Source organism: Mesoplodon densirostris, chromosome 1 (genome assembly GCF_025265405.1).
Source record: "Mesoplodon densirostris isolate mMesDen1 chromosome 1, mMesDen1 primary haplotype, whole genome shotgun sequence".
Classification (NCBI taxonomy): Eukaryota; Metazoa; Chordata; class Mammalia; order Artiodactyla; family Ziphiidae; genus Mesoplodon; species Mesoplodon densirostris.
In genome coordinates, this window is record NC_082661.1 from 94,210,701 (window position 1) to 94,236,654 (window position 25,954).

The following is a 25,954-nucleotide window of genomic DNA, read 5'->3' on the forward strand; positions in this document are numbered from 1 at the left end:
GAACCGCAAAAAAAAAAAAAAAAAAAAAAAGTCAATTGATAGCCTTATGGGAGTTCCCCTGTATGCTACTAGTTGCTTTTCCCTTGCTTCTTTTAAGACTCTCCCTTTATCTTTAACTTTTTGCCATTTTAATTACAATGTGTCTTGGTGTGGACTTCTTTGGATTCATTTTGTTTGGGACTCTGTGTGCTGCCTGGACCTGCATGGACCTTCCTTTCCCTGGTCAGGAAAGTTTTCAGCTATTATTTCTCCAAATAACTCCTCTGCCCTTTTCTCTCTATTTCCTCCTTCTGGGACTCCTATATTTTGAATGTTATTATGCTTGATGTTGTCCCAGAGGTCTCTTAAACTGTCCTCTTTTTAAAAAACTCTTTTTTCTTTTTTTGTTCAGTTCAGGTGATTTCTTCTACTTTGTCATCCAGTTCACTGATCTGTTCCTCTGTATCATATACTCTACTGTTAATTCCTTCTAGTGTATTTTTTATTTCAGTTATTATCTTCTTCAGCTCTGTTTACATCTTTATATTTTTAATTTTTTAACTATTTGTTAGAAACTTCTAACTTCTCACTGTGTTCATTCATTCTTCTCCTGAGTTCACTGAGCACCTTTTTTTTTTCATAGAAAATTGTTTATTTCACTTATAGTTTCACATTTATCAGCACAGAGTTACACAGTTTTCTCTAAACATTTTCAAGTGTCTGTATTTCTCATTTTGTGATTATTTTACAAACTCAAATGCATGTATTTAGTTTATAATAAAGATAACATCAGATCAGTGGAGAAAGGAAAGATGATTAGAAAATAAAACTCTGACAGCTATTTATAAGAAAAAGCAAATATCCTGAATATAAGGTGAATATGTACTTACATTTTTTTTACAAGACAGGCTTTATCAATTATGATTTATCTGTATTTAATGTAATCATATCAAATTTTAGCTTCTGCCAGAGTGAATTTTCTTTTTTTTTTAAACATCTTTATTGGAGTTTAATTGCTTTACAATGGTGTGTTAGTTTCTGCTGTATAACAAAGTGAATCAGCTATACATATACATATACATATATCCCCATATCTCTTCCCTCTGCATCTCCCTCCCACCCTCCCTATCCCACCCCTCTAGGTGGACACAAAGCACTGAGCTGCACTGAGCATCTTTATTATCATTCTTTTGAACTCTTTATCATGTAGATTGCTTATCTCCACTTGGCTTAGTTCTTCTGGGGTTTTCTCTTCATTTGGAACATATTCCTTCACTCCTCATTCTGCCTAATTTTCCATGTTTATTTCTAAGTATTAAGTAGGTCAGTTATGTTTCCAGATGTTGGAGAAGTGGTATTAAGTAAGAGACATCCTATGGGGCCCAGCAGCACTTGACCCCATATGTGGGCTGTGTGGGCCCTTCTGTGTGATGAGGCTGACTACTCTCGGCACACTGGTAGACAAGGCTCATTCCTAGGCTGGTTGACTGCTATGCCCTGTCTTGCATGGTGGCTGCTGGCCTGCTGGTGGTCAGGCCAGATTTCAGCATGGTTGGATGCACAGGCTGGGACGTCTTTGGGTAGATGCTGGCCCACTAGTGGGCAGTACTGGGTTCTGGTATAGCTAGTTGCATGACCTGGTACGGGGGTGGGTCTCAGCCCAGTGGTATACAGATCTGGTTCCCTGGGTGCTGGCTGTGGGACCCAGGGGGTCCAGTGCTGATGTCAGCCTACTGGTGGGTGGGGTCACATCCTAATGAAGCTGGCTCTGGGACTCTGGAGATTCTGGGGCTGATCCTGGCTAGCTGATGGGCAGGGCTGGGTCCTGGTGTGGCTGGCAGCAAGTCCAGGGGTGTTCCAAGGCTGGTTCTGACCTGATGGCGGGTAGAGTGGAGCCCCAGGGTACCTGGGTGTGGGTGTTGGGGAGGCCTGGGGTTGGTTCCAGTCCACTGGTGGGTGGAGCCAGGTCCCTGCAAGGCTGGCTGCTCACCTGGGAGGTCCTGGAATTGGAGCTTATCTGCTGTTGGGCAGGCAGGCCCCCAGTGCTAGTAGGTTAGAGAGAGGACTCCAAAATGGCACTTGCCAGCACCCGTGTCCTCATGGTAGAATGAACTCCCCAAAATGGCTGTTGCCAGTGTCATCAGGAAGTCCCAGTTGCTCCGCCTCTCCAGGAGACTCGATGAGATCAGCAAGTGGGTCTTAACAGGCTCCTTCAAATTACTGTCTCACTTCTGGGACTCAGAGCATGTGAGATTTTGTGTGTGCGCTTTAACAGTGGAGTTTCTGCTACCTACAGTCCTCTGGCTCTCCCATATGCAAGTCCTGCTGGCTTTCAAAGCCACATGTTTTGAGGCCCTGTCTTTCTAGTGCAGGACCCTCAGCTTGGGAGCCTGATGTGGGGCTTGGACCCCTTGCTCCTTAGGGAGACCTTCTGTGATTGTGATTATCCTCCCATTTGTGGGTCACCTACCTGAAAGTGCAGGTCTTGACTATATTATGTCTCTGGCCCCTCCTATCCATCTTGTTTTGGTTCTTTCCTTATATCTTAAGCTGTGAAAAATCTTTTCTGCTAGTCTTCAAGTAATTCTCATTGATAGCTGCTCTGTAAATAGTTGTAATTTTGGTGTGCCTAGAGGAGGAGGTGAGTCAGGGTCTTCGTACTCCATCACCTTGGACACACCTTGCAATGTCATTTTTATAGTCCTGCACTGTCATGCAAAGCAAGGACCACCTATATGCATCAGTAGTTTATTTTTGTTTTAGTATCTGAAGTATTTGGGGTAGGGGTGTTTAATTTTTCAATTTGCAATCCTGCTGTCTCTTGCCTGATGCAACCTAATTCTCCAAATGTTTCATAATTTTGGGTTTAGTTTGCTGTTCTTTTCCTAACCTGTTCAGCAAATTCTTAGAGACCACTGATTTTCAGACTTCTTTTCTAATATACGCACTTAAGAGTATGGATTTCCCTCTAAGAATGGCCTTAACAGCAACCCACAGTTTTTATGCTGTATTTTCACTATCTATCAGTTGAAAATATTCTCCAGCTTTCATGGTTAATTCTTTGACCTATGAGTAATATTTAAAAACATATTGCTTAATTAGAAACAGCTGGGAATTTTCTGATTCCTTTTTTCTTTCTTTTTTAAAAAAGAACAGATTTCTAATACAACTTTCACTGTTATTAAGGAACAGAATCTGAGTACTTAAAAAATCTGAGAGTTGTTTTCTTTTTTTCCTTTAAATATTATGTATGTATGTATGTATGTATGTATTTATTCATGCATGCATGCATGCATGCTGCACCAGGTCTTAGTTATAGCACACGGGATCTTTGTCGTGGTTGGTTGCAGCACGCAGACTTCTTAGTTGCAGCATGCTAACTCTTAGTTGTGGCATGCATGTGGGATCTAGTTACCCAACCAGGGATTGAACCAGGGCCCCCTGCATTGGGAGCGCAGAGTCTTACCCACTGGACCACCAGGGAAGTCCCAAGAGTTACTTTCTGGATTTGTCAATTTTGGAAATGTTTTATGTGTACTTAAAAAGAATATGTATTTTGAAGGTATTAGGTATTTGTCTGTTAAGTAGGTTTGTTAATTGCATGGTTCAAATATTATTTTTTGAGTTTTTCTTTCAATTACTGAGGAGCAATATGTTTATATTTCCTGCTATCCAGTGGATTTGTCTGTTTTGCCATTCAATGCTGTCACTGAATTTTTCTAATCTAGAAAAACAGAAAACTTGAAATTTTCTATTCTGAGGCTTTGTTACTGGGTACTTGCAAATTTTTAAAAAATAAATAAGTTTATTTATTTATTTGTTTATTTAGTTTTGGCTGCATTGGGTCTTCACTGCTGTGTGCAGGCTTTCTCTAGTTGCGGCAAGCGGGGGCTACTCTTTGTTGTGGTGCACAGGCTTCTTTCTCATTGCGGTGGCTTCTCCTGTTGCAGAGCATGGGCTCTAGGCATGCGGGCTTCAGTAGTTGTAGCGCACAGTCTCAGCAGTTGTGGCGCACAGGCTTAGTTGTTCCGCGGCATGTGGGATCTTCCCAGACCAGGGCTTGAACCCATGTCCCTTGCATTGGCAAGTGGATTCTTAACCACTGTGCCACCAGGCAAGTCTCTGGGTATTTGAAAATTTAAAACTGTTATATCTTTTATCATTATGAAATATCCCTATTTATAATATTCTCTTCTTGCATTAAAGTCTACTATGTCTGATATTACCAGCTTTCTTTTGGTTAGCACGGCATGGTTTATCTATTTTCCATCCTCTTATTTGCAATCATTCAATATTCTTATATTTTAAAAATCTGTCTGATAAGAAATACACACTATAACTGGTTTCTTTTTTAATCTCCTCTGATAAATCACTATCTTTCAATTGCAGCATTTAGTACATTGAAGTTTAATGTAATTACTAACGTATTTGAGCTTATATCTACTATCTTAGTATTTGCTTTCTATTGGCCCTGTCCATTATGAATTTTCTCTCCTTTCGTGCTTTCTTTTGGGTGTTTTTTTTATTACTTCATTTTTCTACTCTATTATCTTGGTTGGCAGTTACATTATCTTGGTTGGCAGTTGGCTTTACTTTTTAAAGATTAAAACAGGTATAACTGAGGTATCAAACTCTAAAATAAATTAGTATTATATTTCTTTTGGGTAATGCTAGAACCTGAGAATATTTTAACTCCAAATGCCCTTTCCCTAAATTTATGATATTGCTGCCTTATATTTAATTCTCTACAGATATTTTAGAGACATTATTATTGTTTTAGAATAGCTAATGTTCATTAGACTTTCTCCCATGGGCACCATTTCCTGTAATTCTAAGCTTTCATCTGGGATTATTTTCTTTTTGTAGAATATCTTTTTAGGATTTTCTTTAATTTTGCTAATGATAATGCTCTCAATTTCTTTTCATCTGACCTTTCTTCTGATCGATATTTCACTGGGTAAAGAATTCCACACTGATAGTTTTTCTTTCAGCACTTTAAAAATATTCCACTGTCTCCTGATTTCCAGTATCTCTGTTGAGAAATCAGTTAATATCTTATTGTGTCTAGATAATAAGATAAGCTCTTTCTGCTGTTCAGTTTTTTCTTTCTCTTTGGTTTTCTTTGATTTTATAATAATGTACTTAGGTACAGTACTTTTGTATTATCCTGCTTATGATGCATGGTGTGTTCTTAATCTGTGGACGAATGTCTCTCTGTCTTCTCTTTCTGGGACTCAAGCTATATGAGTTTTAGCTGATTTCACTATTTCCCATATGTCTCTTAGTTTTTATTTATTTATTTTGTTCTGCATTTTCTATCCCCTTCTATCTCTGACCTTCATTCTGAATATTTTCTTCTGACTTGGGTTGCATTCCATTAATTCTCTCTTCAGTTATGTCTCATTTCCATTATTACTGCAATTTTCAGTTCTAGAATCTCTATTTGGTTCTTTAAGAGTTTTTAGTTCTCTTATAAAAATTCTCAAAATTGTGTCTTATTTCATTGAACATAGTACATAGTTATTTTAAAGACCAAACTGTGGATCTGTTTCAATTGTATACTATTTTTTTATGATTTTTTTAACCACGCTGTCTTCAATCTTACCATTACCAGTTCTTTTTACGCCAGATATTAGCCAGATATCACAAGTAAAAAAGTACAGAGATATTCTGAGGCCTAGCAATGATGTTATCTTCCTCTAAAAGTCTTCCTTTTCTTTTTTCAGATGGGAGGGGTATTATCAATCCCTGATCATGTCCTTTATAACATCATGTTGTATCAAATATCAGAGTCATGTTTTAGATCTTTTCAGGACTAGTCTATTTTGGGGGAGTCACCCGTACTTCAAAGCCTGGATGTTCCTGAGCCACCTACCCTCAAGTCTGATGGGCCCGGAATTTCAATTTTTATTTCTCTAGCTCCATGAATTTGTTTCGAGCTCTGCTCAGTTTTCAACCACTCTTCACCTCTTCTGACATCGGGAGATATATTTAAGGGAAAGTAAACCCAAATGCAGGCTCATATCCCTGGATTTCTTTATTTTCCTGGTGTTTACCCTACAATTCTACACTGACTCCAATTCACTTCAAACAAATTTGATTTTTGTCAAATTTTTGTCAAGATTTTCTAGTTTTTGTCCAGATTCTCTAGTTTTCTCAGGAGTCTGTTGCCATCACTGTAAACAAAACTATCTAACTTATTTTCAGTTAATTAAAAATGTTTTGAGCACCAGTTTGGCTGCATCTCACTAGTTTGATATGCTATTTATTTTATGCAGTTTTTAATTTTAGTTTTCCTCTTTATCTCAGTAGTTGAAAATGTAGTTAAAAGAAATTCGTTACACTCACTTCTTGTTATTTCTAATTTAATGTGGGTGTGAATTATGTTTAATTTGTATGTATGTATGTGGTGGGGAGGGTCTGAAGCCCATATCTATGTAAATGTTTCATGGGTCTTGAAAAACACAGTATATTCCTGTTGGTTCATATATGAGTAGTATAAACAAAGATATACATACATATACTCAAACTTGTTCTTTACTGTTTATATCTTTTACATTCCTGTTAATTTTTACCTTTGTTTTCCTTGAAATATAATTTAGCTGCAATAATATATTTATAAATACTAAGTAAATACATGTTATCTAATTCTCCAAAGATCTTAGCAGTATAATTGAGAAAATAAAGCCATTTAAGTACTGCAAAGGTTTAAGGAATTAGTCTTTTTCAAAGCATTATTTTTTATGTATGGTTAACAAATCTTGAAAATTAGATATCAATAATTTTAGTAAGTTCAACAAACATTTGAAGAGATATTATGTACAGGATAGTAAGATAGTTCTGGTCCTAGCTGTATTTATTCAAATATATACTCAAGTCAAAACGTAAGAACTGTAAGAAAATAAAGAGGAGAAAGTTCCATCATATTTGGTTGGCTTCATAATAAGAGGAGAAATGAAGAGAAATCATACAAAGCTTTGTAGAAGTAAATAGGGTTACCCTTACTAATAACATTAGTAGCACCACATTTGTCTGCATAGGTGCTTTATCTGCAGTCACCATCAACTAGCTGATCTCTATTTTCTAGTGCAAATGCTAAAAAAAAAAAGTCAATCTTATTGGCTTAGTTAATTGCAGAACTGTTTTGCTGAGAAAAATTATATACAGACCACAATTAGGAAGCTGGACAATAAGGAAGTGGCTACACCAACCACTGGTTCTAGGATCACACCTCTTTAGCCAAGATCCTGGTGTCAGGAAGTTACTGCCAGAGCTACTGCCTGCAGGAACACCCTGACTTAGCTCTGAGAGAAGCAGCTGCCAGAATTATTGGCTCTAGAGCCATGTTACACTTGTTAGATTCTCATCCACAAAAACAGATTCTCATACACAGCTTGTCCTCCTATTTATCTCCTAATTTAGGTCTCTTACATGTGTTTATCATTAGCAGAACCTAATTCCTACCCTGAACGAGTTTATACTTTTCCAGCCTTTGAAGTACAAGAAGGTATACAAAAAGGAGGTTGGAACAGATGTTAAGCCAATCTACTATACTTATCATAAACTATTATTATAATTGTACAATTTAATTAAATGTGACCCAAAGTGAAAAAAATAAAAATACAAAAGAGCTGGGTTTTTTTTCTATGAAACCTAAACTGAATATGCAAGGCTCAGTAAAGATGAGTTGTTAAATAGCTGCTGTTGAATTAGAGCTAGGTAAAATAATTATAAAAGTTAGAAAATTTGTAAAATCAGAGGATCAAAAGGAGATCAAAAGGATCTCTAAGTTCTCACTCTTCTTCAAAGAAACTGAAAATGGAAATTCTAAAGAATGAATTGACAATTAGGAAGATGGCGGAACAGTAAGATGCGGAGATCACCTTCTTCCCCCCCGATACATCAGAAATACATCTACACGTGGAACAACACCTACAGAACACCCACTGAATGCTGGCAGAAGACCTCAGACCTCCCAAAAGGCAAGAAACTGCCGACTTACCTGGGTAGGGCAAAAGAAAAAAGAATAAACAGAAAAAAAAGAATAGGGACGGGACCTGCACCAGTGGGATGGAGCGGTGAAGGAGGAAAGGTTTCCACACACAAGAAGCCCCTTTGCGGGCGGAGACTGCGAGTGGCGGAGGGGGGAAGCTTCGGGGCCGCGGAGGAGAGCACAGCAACAGGGGTGTAGAGGGCAAAGCAGAGAGATTCCTGCAAAGAGGATCGGTGCTGACCAGCACTCACCAGTCCAAGAGGCTTGTCTGCTCACCCACCGGGGCCAGCAGGGGCTGGGAGCTGAGGCTTGGGCTTCGGTCGGATGGAAGGGAGAGGACGGGGGCTGGCGGTGTGAACACAGCCTGAAGGGGTTAGTGCTCCACGGCTAGCCGGGACGGAGTCTGGGAAAAGATCTGGAGCTGCCTAAGAGGCAAGAGACTTTTTCTTCCCTCTGTGTTTCCTGGTGAACGAGGAGGGGGGATTAAGAGCACTGCTTAAAGGAGCTCCAGAGACGGGCGCAAGCTGCAGCTATCAGCGTGGACCCCAGAGACGGGCATGAGACGCTAAGGCTGCTGCTGCCGCCGCCAAGAAGCCTGTGTGCAAGCACAGGTCACTATCCACACCTCCTTTCCACGGAGCCTGTGCAGCCCGCCAGTGCCAGGGTACCGGGATCCAGGGACAAATTCCCCAAGACAATGCACGGCACGCCTCAGGCTCGTGCAATGTCCCACCGACCACCACCACAGCAGGCTCGTCCCGCATCCACGCCCCTCGCTCCACCCGGTTGCTGTGCAAACAAAGAAGAACAAGGGAAAACTCTCTCAAAAGCCTCAGGAGCAGCGGATTAAATCTCCACAATCAACTTGATGTACCCTGCATCGGTGGAATACCTGAATAGACAATGAATCATCCCAAATTGAGGAGGTGGACTTTGAGAGCAAGATTTATTATTTTTTCCCCTTTTCCTCTTTTTGTGATTGTGTATGTGTATGCTTCTCAGTGAAAATTTGTCTCTATAGCTTTGCTTTCACCATTTGTCCTATGGTTCAGTCCGCTTTTTTTTTTTTATTTCTGAAAAAAAATTTTTTCTTAATAATTATTTTTTATTTTAATAACTTTATTTTACTTTATCCTCTTTCTTTCTATCTACTTTTTCTCCCTTTTATTCTGAGCCGTGTGGATGAAAGGCTCTCAGTGCTGCAGCCAGGAGTCAGTGCTGTGCCTCTGAGGTGGGAGAGCCAACTTCAGGACACTGGTCCACAAGAGACCTCCCAGATCCACGTAATATCACACGGCGAAAACATCCCAGATCTCCATCTCAACACCAACACCCAGCTTCACTCAACGAGCAGCAAGCTACAGTGCTGGACACCCTATGCCAAACAACTACCCAGAGAGGAACACAACACCACCCATTAGCAGAGAGGCTGCCTAAAATCATAATAAGTCCACAGACACCACAAAACACACCACCAGACGTGCACCTGCCCACCAGAAAGACAAGACCCAGCCTCATCCACCAGAACACAGGCACTAGTCCCCTCCACCAGGAAGCCTACACAACCCACTGAACCAACCTTAGCCACTGGGGACAGACACCAAAAATAATGGGAACTACGAACCTGCAGCATGCAAAAAGGAAACCCCAAACACAGTAAGATAAGCAAAATGAGAAGAAAGAAAAACACACAGCAGGAGAAGGAGAAAGATAAAAACCCACCAAACCTCACAAATGAAGAGGAAATAGGCAGTCTACGTGGAACAGAATTCAGAATAATGATAGTAAAGATGATCCAAAATCTTGGAAACAGAGTAGAGAAAATGCAAGAAACATTTAATAAGGACCTACAAGAACTAAAGAAGAAACAAGCAATGATGAACAACAAAATAAATGAAAATAAAAATGCTCTACAAGGGATCAATAGCAGAATAACTGAGGCAGAAGAACGGATAAGTGACGTGGAAGATAAAATAGTGGAAATAACTACTGCAGAGCAGAAGAAAGAAAAAAGAATGAAAAGAACTGAGGACAGTCTCAGAGACCTCTGGGACAACACTAAAAGCACCAACATTCGAATTATAGGGCTTCCAGAAGAAGTAGAGGAAAAGAAAGGGACTGAGAAAATATTTGAAGAGATTATAGTTGCAAACTTCAATAATATGGGAAAGGAAATGGTTAATCAAGTCCAGGAGGCACAGAGAGTCCCATACAGGATAACTCCAAGGAGAAACACGCCAAGAAACATATGAACCAAACTGTCAAAAATTAAATACAAACAAAACATATTAAAAGCAGCAAGGGAAAAACAACAAATAACACACAAGGGAATCCCCAAAATATTAACAGCTGATCTTTCAGCAGAAACTCTGCAAGCAAAAAGGGACAGGCAGGACATATTTAAACTGATGAAGGAGAAAAACCTGCAACCAAGATTACTCTACCCAGCAAGGATCTCATTCAGATTTGATGGAGAAATTAAAACGTTTACAGACAGGCAAAAGCTGAGAGAGTTCAGCACCACGAAACCAGCTTTACAACAAATGCTAAAGGAACTTCTCTAGGCAAGAAACACAAGAGACGGAAAAGACCTACAATAACTAACACAAAACAATTAAGAAAATGGGAATAGCAACATACATATAGATACTTACCTTACATGTAAATGGACGAAATGCTCCCACCAAACGACACACACTGGTTGAATGGACACAAAAACAAGACCCATATATATGCTGTCTACAAGAGACGCACTTCAGACCTAGGGACACATACAGACTGAAAGAAAGGGGATGGAAAATGATATTCCATGCAAATGGAAACCAAAAGAAAGCTGGAGTAGCAAGTCTCATATCAGACAAAATAGACTTTAAAATAAAGACTATCAGAAGAGACAAAGAAGGACACTACATAATGATCAACGGATCGATCCAAGAAGAAGATATAACAATTGTAAATATTTATGCACCCAACATAGGACCACCTCAACACATAAGGCAATTACTAACAGCCATAAAAGGGGAAATGGACAGTAACACAGTCATAGTAGGGGACTTTAACACCCCACTTTCACCAATGGACAGATCATCCAAAATGAAAATAAATAACGAAACACAAGCTTTAAATGATACATTAAACGAGATGGACTTAATTGATATTTATAGGACATTCCAAACCAACAGAATACACATTTTTCTCAAGTGCTCATGGAACATTCTCCAGGATAGATCTGATCTTGGGTCACAAATCAAGCCTCAGTAAATTTAAGAAAATTGAAACTGTATCAAGTATCTTTTCCAACCACAACGCTATGAGACTAGATATCAATTACAGGAAAAGATCTGTAAAAAATACAAACACATGGACGCTAAACAATACACTACTTAATAACGAAGTTGTCACTGAAGAAATCTAAGATGAAATAAAAAAATACCTAGAAACAAATGAGAATGGAGACACGACGACCCAAAACCTATGGGAGGCAGGAAAAGCAGTTCTAAGAGGGAAGTTTATAGCAATACAATTCTACCTTAAGAAACAGGAAACATCTCGAATAAACACCCTGACCTTTCACCTAAAGCAATTAGAGAAAGAAGAACAAAAACACCCCTAAGTTAGCAGAAGGAAAGAAATCATAAAGATCAGATCAGAAATAAATGAAAAAGAAATGAAGGAAACAATAGAAAAGATCAATAAAACTAAAAGCTGGTTCTTTGGGAAGATAAACAAAATTGATAAACCATTAGCCAGACTCATCAAGAAAAAAAGGGAGAAGACTCAAATCAATAGAATTAGAAATGAAAAAGGAGAAGTAACAACTGACACTGCAGAAATACAAAAGATCATGAGAGATTACTATAAGCAACTCTATGCCAATAAAATGGACAACCTGGAAGAAATGGACAAATTCTTAGAAATGCACAACCTGGCAAGACTGAATCAGGAAGAAATAGAAATTATGAACAGACCAATCACAAGCACTGAAATTGAAACTGTGATTAAATATATTCCAACAAACTTCCCAGGCGAATTCTATCAAACATTTAGAGAAGAGCTAACATCTATCCTTCTCAAACTCTTCCAAAATATAGCAGAGGGAGGAACACTCCCAAACTCATTCTACGAGGCCACCATCACCCTGATACCAAAACCAGACAAAGATGTCACAAGGAAAGAAAACTACTGGCCAATATCACTGATGAACCTAGATGCAAAAATCCTCAACAAAATGCTAGCAAACAGAATCCAACAGCACATTAAAAGGATCATACACCATGATCAAGTGGGGTTTATTCCAGGAATGCAAGGATTCTTCAATATACGCAAATCAATCAACATGACACACCATATCAACAAATTGAAGGAGAAAAACCATATGATCATCTCAATAGATGCAGAGAAAGCTTTTGACAAAGTTCAACACCCACTTATGATAAAAACCCTGCAGAAAGTAGGCATAGAGGGAACTTTCCTCAACATAATAAAGGCCATATATGACAAACCCACAGCCAACATCGTCCTCAATGGTGAAAAACTGAAAGCATTTCCACTAAGATCAGGAACAAGACAAGGTTGCCCACTGTCACCACTCTTATTCAACATAGTTTTGGAAGTTTTAGCCACAGCAACCAGAGAAGAAAAGGAAATAAAATGAATCCCAATCGGAAAAGAAGCAGTAAAGCTGTCACTGTTTGCAGATGACATGATACTATACATCGAGAATCCTAAAGATGCTACCAGAAAACTACTAGAGCTAATCAATGAATTTGGTAAAGTAGCAGGATACAAAATTAATGCACAGAAATCTCTGGCATTCCTATACACTAATGATGAAAACTCTGAAAGTGAAATCAAGAAAACACTCCCATTTACCATTGCAACAAAAAGAATAAAATATCTAGGAATAAACCTAAGGAGACAAAAGACCTGTATGCAGAAAATTATAAGACACTGATGAAAGAAATTAAAGATGATACAAATAGATGGAGAGATATACCATGTTCTTGAATTGGAAAAATCAGCATTGTGAAAATGACTCTACTACCCAAAGCAATCTACAGATTCAATGCAATCCCTATCAAACTACCACTGGCATTTTTCACAGAACTAAAACAAAAAATTTCAGAATTTGTATGGAAACACAAAAGACCCCGAATAGCCAAAGCAATCTTGAGAACAAAAAACGGAGCTGGAGGAATCAGGCTCTCTGACTGCAGATTATACTACAAAGCTACAGTAATTAAGACAGTATGATACTGGCACTGAAACAGAAAGATAGATCAATGGAGCAGGACAGAAAGCCCAGAGATAAACCCACACACATATGGTCACCTTATCTTTGATAATGGCGGCAGGAATGTACAGTGGTGAAAGGACAGCCTCTTCAATAAGTGGTGCTGGGAAAACTGGACAGGGACATGTAAAAGTTTGAGATTAGATCATTCCCTAACACCATACACAAAAATAAGCTCAAAATGGATTAAAGACCTAAATGTAAGGCCAGAAACTATCAAACTCTTAGAGGAAAACACAGGCAGAACAATCTATGACATAAATCACAGCAAGATTCTTTTTGACCCACCTCCTAGAGAAATGGAAATAAAAACAAAGACAAACAAATGGGACCTAATGAAACTTCAAAGCTTTTGCACAGCAAAGGAAACCATAAACAAGACCAAAAGACAACCCTCAGAATGGGAGAAAATATTTGCAAATGAAGCAACTGACAAAGGATTAATCTCCAAAATTTATAAGCAGTTCATGCAGCTCAATTACAAAAAAACAAACAACCCAATCCAATAATGGGCAGAAGACCTAAATTGACATTTCTCCACAGAAGACATACAGACTGCCAACAAACACATGAAAGAATGCTCAACATCATTAATCATTAGAGAAATGCAAATCAAAACTACAATGAGATATCATCTCACACCAGTCAGAATGGCCATCATCAAAAAATCTAGAAACAATAAATGCTGGAGAGGGTGTGGAGAAAAGGGAACACTATCGCACTGCTGGTGGGAATGTGAATTGGTACAGCCACTATGGAGAACAGTATGGAGGTTCCTTGAAAAACTACAAATAGAACTACCATATGACCCAGCAATCCCACTACTGGGCATATACCCTGAGAAAACCATAATTCAAAAAGAGTCATGTACCAAAATGTTCACTGAAACTCTATTTACAATAGCCCATAGATGGAAACAACCTAAGTGCCCATCATCGGATGAATGGATAAAGACGATGTGGCACATATATACAATGGAATATTACTCAGGCATAAAAAGAAACGAAATTGAGTTATTTGTAGTGAGGTGGATGGACCTAGAGTCTGTCATACAGAGTGAAGTAAGTCAGAAAGAGAAAGACAAATACCGTATGCTAACACATATATATAGAATCTAAGAAAAAAAAATATCATGAAGAACCTAGGGGTAAGACGGGAATAAAGACACAGACCTACTAGAGAATAGACTTGAGGATATGGGGAGGGGCAAGGGTAAGCTGTGAGAAAGTGAGAGTGTGACATGGACATATATACATTATCAAATGTAAAATAGATAGCTAGTGGGAAGCAGCCGCATAGCACAGGGAGATCAGCTCGGTGCTTTGTGACCACCTAGAGGGGTGGGATAGGGAGGGTGAGAGGGAGGGAGATGCAAAAGGGAAGAGATATGGGAACACATGTATATGTATAACTGAGTCACTCTGTTATAAAGCAGAAACTAACACACCATTGTAAAGCAATTATACTCCAATAAAGATTTTTAAAATAATACAAAATAAAGAATGAATTATCTTCATGGTTTATGTATAAAAGACAACAAAGAACTACAATTAGTAGGCTTACTCAAAGTAAAGATCTTAGGCATTATATAATAATGATTAAATAAGTGCATATTTACATTAAGTCAAAGTCAAAAAATTTTAAAGTATTCTATGTATGTCTTATCATTCTCCACCTTATTGACTTTTTCAATCTGCAGACCATTTATTAACTAGAAAGAGAGAGCGTTTGTGCTATATTTTTTGCTAGGTACAATGTACTAAATCAAAAAAGTAACAGTGTTTCTGACCTCTTTCTGTTGACTATTTCATTGGATAAGATATTCCTGATAAAAAGTCTTTATGAAAATAAATATTATCCTAAAATATAATATGATGCTTTACATTAAATTACTACATATATATGCCTTTTAAGTTGTTACTTATGGCTTTTATTATTTTTCTATCTTACCACTTGCAGTATTACTTCAAAAGATATTTAACAAGCACTTACTATAATCATAAAAATATATAAAAAATAAAAGTGAGGGCTTCCCTAGTGGTGCAGTGCTTGAGAGTCCGCCTGCCGATGCAGGGGACATGGGTTCGTGCCCCGATCCGGGAAGACCTCACATGCCGCACAGCGGCTAGGCCCGTGAGCCGTGGCCACTGAGCCTGCACGTCTGGAGCCTGTGCTCCGCAACAGGAGAGGCCACAACAGTGAGAGGCTCACCTACAGAAAAAACAAACAAACAAACAAACAAACTGAAATCTAGTCCAAATCTCTCATTTCATAGATTAAGAAACTGAGATCCAAATGTATGGACACTAAGGGGGGAAAGCAGGGTGAGGGGGGATGAATTGGGAGATTGGGATTGACATATATAGACTAATATGTATAAAATAGATAACTAATAAAAAAAGACATATTTAAGTAATAGAAGACATGATACAGATTTGAATTCTTGTTTTAATGATTTAATGTTCATATACATAAGCAAGTGTCTGCAATCCAAAGTAAAAGTAATAAATGCCCTAACCAAGGTATAAAAATACTATAATGATTCACTTTGTTATAAAGCAGAAACTAACACACCATTGTAAAGCAATTATACTCCAATAAAGATGTTAAAAAATACTATAATGGAATGTGCAAAGAGTTTTCAGAAAAGATCACATTTAAATTGGTTCCTAAGATTGTGTATAAGTTTAATGTATAAAGATGTGGGTGGTTTTCTCAGGCTTTTGGAAAATGTGAGCAGACAAAATGTTAAGAAAGTATGAGTGTTTGGAGAAATAAAGAATAATTTGCATGGAGAAAAAAAAAAAAAGAAACTGAGTTCCACCTCTTACACTGTTGCTGGGAATATAAGTTGGTACAGCCACTATGGAAAACAGTATGGAGGTTCCTCAGAAAACTAAAAATAGAATGAACCATATGATCCAGAAATCCCACTCCTGAGAATATACCTGGACAAAACTATAATTCAAAAAGATACATGCACCCCTATGTTGATAGCAGCAGTATTCACAATAGCCAAAACATGGAAACAACCTAAATGTCCATCAACAGATGAATGAATAAAGAAGATATAGTACATACATACAATGGAATACTACTCAGCTATAAAAAAGAATGAAATAATGCCATTTGCAGCAACATGGATACAAACACAGATTATGATACTAAGTGAAGTAAGTCAAAAAGAGAAAGACAAATACCATATGACATCACTTATATGTGGAATCTAAAACATGGCACAAATGAACCTATCTACAAAACAGAAACAGACTCATAGATGTAGAGAACAGACTTGTGGTTGCCAAGGGGGAGGGGAGAAAGAGAGGGATAGACTGGGAGTTTGGGGTTGGCAGACGCAAACTATTACACTTAGAGTGGATAAACAACAAGGTTCTAATGTATAGCACAGGGAACTATATTCAATATCCTGTGATAAACCATAATGGAAAATAATATATGAAAAAGGAATGTATATATGTGTATAACTGAGTCACTTTGCTATACAGCAGAGAACGGCACAATAACTATACTTCAGTAAAAAAAAAAAAAAAAGAAAAAGAAAAAGAAAAAAAAAGAAACTGAGTTCCAGATAGATTAAAGTATTAATACCAGGAAAATCACCCAGCCAGTAACTGCAGTCCTGAAATTATAACTAATTAGCATTAATAGGCAATAGAATTTTGGCCAAGATGACTTTCTAAAAGTTTTGATCTCTGAGGTGACAAAGACATATCAAGTACACTTCTAACCAGTCTTTCTTTGAATTGAATTTGTCATTGATAGTAAGATGCACCATTCTTTTACATACTATTAAAAATAAAAATTGCTGCTTATTAATCTTGACATGCCATTCACTATGGCTACATCCCAATTTTGTAGATCTTAAAATAGGGGAATGGGGAATAGTGTTAGGGAATCTTACAGTCGAGTAAGAGAGAAGATAGGGTAAGACAAATACATATAATTAGAAAACATTCTAGACAACTGCCTGGTACAACCTCTCTACATGCCTTCCCTCACCTGACAGACATTTTTCATCCTTAAGTCCAAGCTTCCTTAGTGAAGGTATCCACATCCCTGCCACGGTGCAGTGTTTCTTTTGGGGATTAATACAGAACAGTCTGATAACTAGAATTGTTGCTTCCCTTCTGCTGCTCCTACAGTGAATCATATATATTCTTTCCAGAAAAATTTAGAATTTTCAAGTTCTAAAGTGCAACTGAATTCAATCCTTCAACAGTGCACCCTCCTCCTCTGCTAAAAGCCCTTGAAGAGCCCCCTATGCCATCTGTAAGACAAGTTTAAATTTCTTAGCAGAGCATATAAGATCTTATATGATCTGCTCCCTGCCCACCATCCCAGTGTTATGCCTAATTCCCCTATACAAATACGCTGAGATATAACCACAGTAAATGATCTGTATTTTAATAAACATATGATTTTTCGTTTGATGAACTCCTACTTATTTTTAAAGACTCTGCTCAAATTTCATCCCCTCACTTAAGTCTTCTCTGATGTCTCCAGCCAGAGTGATATCTTCAACAGTTACAATCTAATGTATATATTGGACATGTTATAGTTAACACTGTCTGCCATGCGCAGATTTAAGTAATCCTTGACCATAACTCATGCTCTGGGGAATAGCGCAGGCTATTTTTTACACAGGGAAGTCAATGATTAGACTGAAGTTTTGCATATTTCTCAAGGGCAGCCCTATCATACGCTGACTGGCATGAAGCATTCTGAAAATAGAAGTGTTGGCCATTAGTAACTAACAAGAATGGGTACCTTCAGGATTTGACCTAAAGAACAGAGAGAATCAGCTTTTTGGTTGGAAGAATAGGAGCAGCTGCTATATGGAAAGGGGTACCATTACTGAGGGGGACAATTAAGGCTGTATGAGACAAGTGATAAGAGGAGCATATCCTCAGAGATGGTCCTAATTGTTTCCCAGTTCTAGCTGTATTCCATGTTCCTCCTTATCATACATTCCCATTTACTCAGAATGACCTGCTTCTATTTCTTGAAGCAAAAACAGCCAAATATGAATATATGTATGTGTTTATGTTCCTAATATTTGCAATCATCCACTCAAAAAATATTTTTTGAGCATTTAATATGTATCAAGCACTGTTCAAAGGTGTTAGGTATACAGTGGTAAACAGAATAGACAAGGGCCCTGCTCCATGAAGGATACATTCTAGTAGATAAGACAAATAATAACCAAGCAAATAAATAATTTCAGGTAGTAATAGGTACCACAAATAAAATTGGATAATAGAAAACAGAAAGTTGGGGAGGGAGGAACAGTGCTAGATAATGTGGTTAGGGAATGACTGCCTGATTGAAGAGAAGGAGACAGTCCTGTGTAGGTCTGGAGAATAACATTCCAGGCAGAAGAAATAAGTAAAAGGTTTTCTGATGGAAACTGGTTTGCCCGTTTTAAGAAAGCCAAAGTAAGATGGCCAGTGTGACTGGAGACCAGTCATCAAAGGAGGGTGTGGTAAGAGGCATATATATACGTAAATATACAAACACAGACTTACTACAAACACAGACTTATTATAAACAGAGACATATATAGAAATCAGGGTACCTCTGAATTTATATAAGGTTATTAAAAAGAGAAATATTAAACTTTATAATGAAAGCTTAGGATTTGGGTGAACTTTTGGGGATGGTCTTCCTCACAGTATAATGGTGTAAATTAGCATCAGAACAGCAGGGTTTACCATGTAATTCCAGAGATATCTTTTCACTCTCTCATTGGAAAATAAATCAAATATATTCAACTTTTGCTATTATATAAATAAAGTTTTGGGAGAATACCATTTTTGGACAAGTACTGAAAAAGAATGGCTTTATTACTATTTTTATAAATATACACATGAACTCCTTCCTCCCAAATTTCAAATAGACTATATGGTGTTCATAGGCTATTATCAACATACACTAATGATATAATAATTAGGGATGGTGAAAGCAAACCTAAAATTACTACTCTGATCTATATTATTATTTATTATTCAATTATCATTGGTCAATAAGAACTAATCAATAAAAATAGTGCTAAATACAATTCTATTTCATAATGCTATTGAAATCTTCTAAATAATAAATATTTAGTTTTAATCTTAAAAAGATAAATATATTAGACTATCATAAAACAAAAACAAACAGTAAAATAAATAATATGCTAAATATAATTGTTTTAATTTATTAAATACTAACTTTATACTCCTGTTGAAGTTTTGTTTCTGTGCTCTAAAGCTACATATATGCCTAAATAAAAAAGTAAAGACTGTTATAAATTTCAAAAAAGCTTTTTGGTGACAGCTGAACCAAAGACTAGTTAACAGATTGAGCAGCAAAAGATAGCTACATGTATCAGAGAAGAGTAAACTTTTTCTGTAAAGGACCAGATACCAAATATTCTAGGTTTGGTGGGTCATTCAGTCTCTGTCTCAACTATTCAACTCCATCATTGTAGAGCAAAAGCTGCCATAGACAGTAAACAAATGAACAAGTCTGGCCATGATCTAATAAATTTTTATTTACCAAAAGAAGTGGCAGGCCAGATTTGGCCCTCAAGCTGTAGTTTGTGAATCCCTGACAGATGCCGTTAAGTCTCTGTACTAGTTATTATACTTTGACTACAAGCAACAGTGATTTTTGTCTGTTTATTCACTAATGTATTCCAGAAACTTGAATAGTGCTTGGTACTTAGTAAGTACTCAATAAATATTTGTGAATGACTGAATGAATGTTTTATTACCTCACCAAATATTAAATCTGAAGGCAAGTGGCTCTAGATTTGTTTCAGCAGTTCAATAATGTAATTTAAGGACCAAAGTCTTCCCCATCTTCCCCTTCTTCTAATCTCATTGTGTTTCTGATACATACTCTCATGGTTACAAAATGGCTATAGCAGCTTCAACATATATCACTTTCTAAAATGACAAGGAACAGGAGGGAGGTTAAGTTTTCTTCTTGCCAGTCTCTCTTTTTATCAGGGAGAAAAAGTTTTCCCAGGTGCTCTACGACAGACTCTCCTTTATACTTCACTGGGTACAAGTGAGTCACATGTTCATACTTAGACCAATTCCTGGCAAAAAGAAATGTGCACTGGTTTATAATCAAAGATTTATCACCTGAGATTGTGGAAGAAGCTCATCTCCGCTGCACACAATGCAACTGGAACAAAATCAGGTTATATGAATTAAGAAAGAAGGGGAAATAGCTCTTATGGAGTCAATAAATAACGTCTTTCATACCCTCAATAATAAAATAAAAATAATAACAATAAAAGGTAGTATTTTCTACAGCCAGGAAGTGCTGTATATATATTCACTCATTTAATTATCTTATCCAATTTTCATCCTCTGGCAAGTTATAAGGAGGAAATATGATATTAAAGAAAAAATGAGACAAAAACAAAATAAAAAACACTATATTCTCAACATGAACTGAGTTTAAAGGAATAAACTAAAAATGGGAAGGATGATAAAATGAATATCTTTTCACCTCTTCCTAAGTCTCATTTTATAAAATGACTTCATTATTTTCTATTTGTAATCAATTCTCAGAAAATACTCACCTATACCCAAATGTATTAAAAGTTTCCAAAACCCAGTAATGTGGAACTGCATGCTATTGTATAATCCTTGCCACTGCTAGCTTCCATTATTCAGACTTGACCATATTTAAGATATTTTCCTTAAAAATGATAAGCTCTTTTTGATTTTGCAGTCTTTAACAGCAATACTTAAAAGCAGGATGTTGCCCTAAGGGCATAGAGTTCACTTTAAAACCTGATGACATTTCGAGTTACTAAAAGTGCCTTTTAATAAGCTCAGAATCCATTTTTCCCATTTCTCTATTATACTAAGAATAATACATTCATGAGCCATGACTGCACTACTATTAAACAGGTAAAGGCAGATTTTTAAAAGACTGGTTTCAAAAGACCTGGACATAAAAGGAACAGTATGGAGTCAAATAAAGGAAACAACTAAATCATTAGCTCAATCATATAAAACTGTATTATCTCTAATACATTAAAATACAAACTTAACTTACATACACTGGTGATTCAAAAATCTTAGCAGTAGTCTTTAATAGGAAGATCGTTTAATAATTATTTTGAGAAAGAACAGTAAATCATAAAAACTTAAAGTTAGAAAAAACTTCCCATGGGAAAAATCACAAATAAATGAGAAAAACTGAAAATCCAATTAAGAGATTTACATAGAAGAATGCAAACAAAGGACTGCCAAACTTAAAAAGAGCTTATGCTTTAAATGAATTTAAAACCAAAACAAAATGTATTTCTTCATTTTTTGGTTTTGTTTTGTAAGGCGACAACAAAAGATATATCAGGTCTCAGTCCACTTGCATGACCTTTAAAAGTTAAACTTGGGATAGAATAAAACTCTGAACATTTTTAGAAGAAAATGTAAGAGAAGATCTTTAGGACCACAGGCTGAGAGAGGATTTGTTATACACAAAGACCAACAACCATAAGAAAGAAGACTGATATATTCAACTACCTCAAAATTAAAAAAAAAAAAGAAAAAAAAGAAATTTCTGTCGATCAAACATATCACAACCTGGGAACAGATATCTGAAACATACCTATTGTCTAGCAAGTTGTATGAGCCATTGGCACTCATTATTCATTCCCATCCCTTTCCATATCCCAGCATCTTTCATAATGGCTGAAAGTCTAAAACTATGTTTCCCGGATGTCCTTGCAGCTGGTGTGGTGGATGGGATTAAAGTTTCACCAGTGACAGGCACTTGAAGGGGATACAGAAGGCAGAAGTGAGCTGAGAACATTCTTCTATAGGTGTGACAGATGGCAAGCAAAACTGATAGACGTGAGTGTCTCCTGAAGTGAGTACCCCACGCCCCACTTTCCATTGTCAAGTTTTCAGCTCCATGGAAGTGATGCTGTAGTGGTAGCTACAGAGATGGTGGCAGCAGCATAAATCCCTGGCCTCAGAATCTCAGCCTCTAAGGTATGACTCTAAAACCAATTATCTTACCTACCTAGTACTTAACTGTAAGTGACTAAATCCCTTCTTGTTTGAAGTGTCTATGATGGTTACTGTTTACACTGATCAGCACACTAACAAATATTCAGAATAGAGATTATATAAAGTACTTTGACAATTTAAGGAAAAGATAAAGAGAAAATGGGAAAAAGAAATGAACAAGTGTTTCATGAGAAAACCACATGGGTAAATAAATACATGAAAATGGTTAACCATACTGGTATTCAGGAAAATGTAAGTTAAAACCACAATGAGGGCCTCCCTGGTGGCGCAAGTGGTTGAGAGTCTGCCTGCCGATGCAGGGGATACGGGTTCGTGCCCCGGTCTGGGAGGATCCCATATGCCGCGGAGCGGCTGGGCCCGTGAGCCATGGCCGCTGAGCCTGCGCGTCCGGAGCCTGCACGTCCGGAGCCTGTGCTCCGCAACGGGGGAGGCCACAACAGTGAGAGGCCCGCATACCGCAAAAAAAAAAAAAAAAAAAACCACAATGAAATACCATTTAGGACTCAAATTACAAAAATTAAGAAACCTGGTAAGAGCAAGTGCTGATAAAATATACGAATCAATAAGAACTCATAAATATCACTGGTGGGAATGTAAATTGGTATAGCCACTTTGGAAATCAGGTGGCAATATATTGCAAAATTGAATATTCACATAGCCTATGACCCACCCCTGAAACTATTCTGCTTATGCATGATATTGAGTGGAAAAAAGGTAAGTCTCAGAAGACTAAATAATACTGTTTTTGGAAGTTTTTTAAAATGCAAAACTAAATAATATATCATTAAGAATACACATACCTACAAAAATTTTAAAAAGCAAGGGAATGATAAACAAAAATTCAAGACAGTATTAACCGCTGGCAGAGGGAAGGAGGGGCATGGGATAGGGAAGGAAAACATGGATAAGTGCACCAGTATTGATAAGATTTTAGCCCTTAACTGGATGGTGGGTTGATAGGTTTCCGCTTTATCAGTATGTTTCCTAATATAATATATATTCTATACTATACTATTCATGATTGCTAATATTTATAAAGTGCTTATTATGTACCCTATTTTAAGCAATTACTTTATCGCTTACAGTCAGTTCTAAGAAACAGGTTCTGTTATTATCTCCCACTTATAGATGAGAAAACCCTAAAGCACAAAGAGGTTAACTTGTCCAAGGTCATATAGTTAATAAGCAAGGGAGCCAGTAGTCAAAAAGGAAATCAGGCCCCAGCATCCACACTCATAACCAGTATACTCCATGAATAAAATACTAAATAACAATAATAGAAGTTACCTAAGACAACAATAAGATAATCAGTAGTTAATTGATCTACCTTTCATTTTCCTTGATGACATTTTCAAGTTGTAGTTTCATCTCACCCATCTGTTTCTGAAAGAATAAAATATGGCTGCAGAAAAACATTTTCCAGACAATTAGATTTATATTAAGTAGTTCATTCATATGCAAGCAATTGGATTCTATGACATTAGTCTACAGATAAGAAATAATTATTCTTCACTTCTAACAAGCAATATTAAATATAGATATTTTAATGATACACAGAATGTAATAGAACATTTTGAATAGAATATAAGTAAAAATATTTTATATAACATATTAAGAAATATTTTAAAATGTAATTCCTATATTTAGAGATGTTTATAGGAAAAGAGATGTAAGATATTCCTTAATATGTCACTATAAGAAATATCCGATGATCCCTAGACCTTGAATATATATCGTAATTCATCTTAGTTTAGGTGAAGCCCATGTAAGTGCTTGAATTTCAAGAAGTAAAATGTTAATGGCGAAAAAAGCAAATAAAGATCTTCTTTAGCAATAATTCATTCAGTCTCTGATTGACCACCTTTTTTAGTTGTATAAACTCTCTGCACTATACAAGGCTGTTACAGTAAACCAATGTGGTCACTAACACATACATTAGTAGGAAAGATGGTAAAAAAAAAATCACTAACTAAAATACCAATACAAATAAAATATATAAAGGGAATGAAATGAAGGTATTTTTAATTTTCTCTGAGGGGTTAAAGGGATTGTAAGATTTCAACAGGAAAGAAAGGGAATTTCAAGTAGGGTGAGTAAAAGCAAAGAAGCAAAAAATATTAGATGACACAGGCATAGTCATCAGTTCTCAGTAAGAGTAAATGAGGAAGTGGAGATCAGGAAGGAGGCCATGTAAAATCACACTTAAAACAAAACTGCAATCAATTCATGATCTGTCCATTACTCTTGATTGGGTACCCCAGGCTAAAGGAGAAGAGCCAATCCTGGAGTGAACCTGGCAAGGGAAGGGTGGAACAGGCAATCCTCCAAGCCTTTCTCTCTCCCTTTCAACTAGAGAAGCTCAAGGAAGCTTCCTCTAGGAAAACAGTAACAGCCAATTATAACTACGAAGCTGGCTTGAAAGGTGAACCTTTCCCAGGTCCCTGCTGTGCCTGAATCACAATTAAATCAAAATGAATGAATTCACTACCAGATAACTGAGAACTGACCACACATGGAGCCATGCAATGAGAGATAAAACTGGAAAGGCAGGTGGCAAGTCTTGCTTGAATGCCATGCAGACTAAAAGGTTTGTATTTTATTGTAGCAATTATCCCCATTTTGTAATTATTTTTTAAAAATCGGTCTTTAAAAATTGCAAAAATGTCAGCATATCTTGAAAAATATTCAAATAATTAGGTATGATATATGCATTAACTAGGATTCAGGGTGGATCATGACAGTAACACTAAAAATTCTTTACTGTAAAATATTTCAAAACATTTAATCGTTGAAAGAAAACAAAAATTCAGCAGTACCTTTCTTATCATCAAATTTTCCCCTATTATTTACATTTTCTGGAAGAAACTTTCATAGAGAGAATTATTGTGAATATTTTCCTGCTTTCAAGATATACTATTTTTTGACTGGTCAATAAGATAAATCATAAGAACTATTGCTGCTCAATAATATCTATGTGAGCAAGTGTTCTTAGAAGTAGCTGTCAACATCTTTTTTCTCTCTAAAAGTAGCAACTATTCTTGCCCCTTAGGCTTTCTGCTACAGCTTCCTCTCTCTTGAAATTAATCCAGTAATCACTCTTAGATGGAGAATGCCAAATGGAAAAATGAAGTTAAACACCTTAATAAACTAGCTGATTAAAAACATAAATGAATCAGGTAAATTATAAAAAATTAAAATTTAAAACAGTTTAATTTCAAGATAACTGGATATTCCACTTTATAACAATCAAACCACATGTCATTATAGCAATTTTGAGAGAGTGAACTCAGCAGAAACTTTAGGCTCACTAATCCTAAAAATAAAAGCAAAATACCATTTGTGCAAAAGAGAGCTTTCTGTTGTTCTTTATCAATTAAAAAATTTAAACAGCTCATACAGCTCAACAGCAAAAAAACAACCACCCAATCAAAAAATGGGGGGAAGATCTAAACAGACATTTCTCCAAAGAAGACATACAGATGGCCAACAGGCACATGAAATGATGCTCAACATCATTAATTATTAGAGAAATGCAAATCAAAACCACAGTGAAGTATCACCTCAGACTGGTCAGAATGGCCATCATCAAAAAGTCTACAAACAATACATACTGGAGAGGGTGTGGAGAAA

The 25,954-nt window shown here is 36.8% G+C and overlaps 1 protein-coding gene across 4 annotated transcripts in view; it reads right to left on the minus strand.

The window, feature by feature from the left end:
* SCLT1 (sodium channel and clathrin linker 1) overlaps window positions 1–25,954 on the minus strand; it is a 285,252-nt gene that overhangs the window by 189,126 nt on the left and 70,172 nt on the right. For all 4 annotated transcript variants that reach the window (XM_060105958.1, XM_060105954.1, XM_060105951.1 and 1 more), the window contains one exon: window positions 23,652–23,707. In XM_060105958.1, the coding sequence (XP_059961941.1) occupies window positions 23,652–23,707 (56 nt within the window). The remainder of the gene's footprint in view (window positions 1–23,651; window positions 23,708–25,954) is intronic.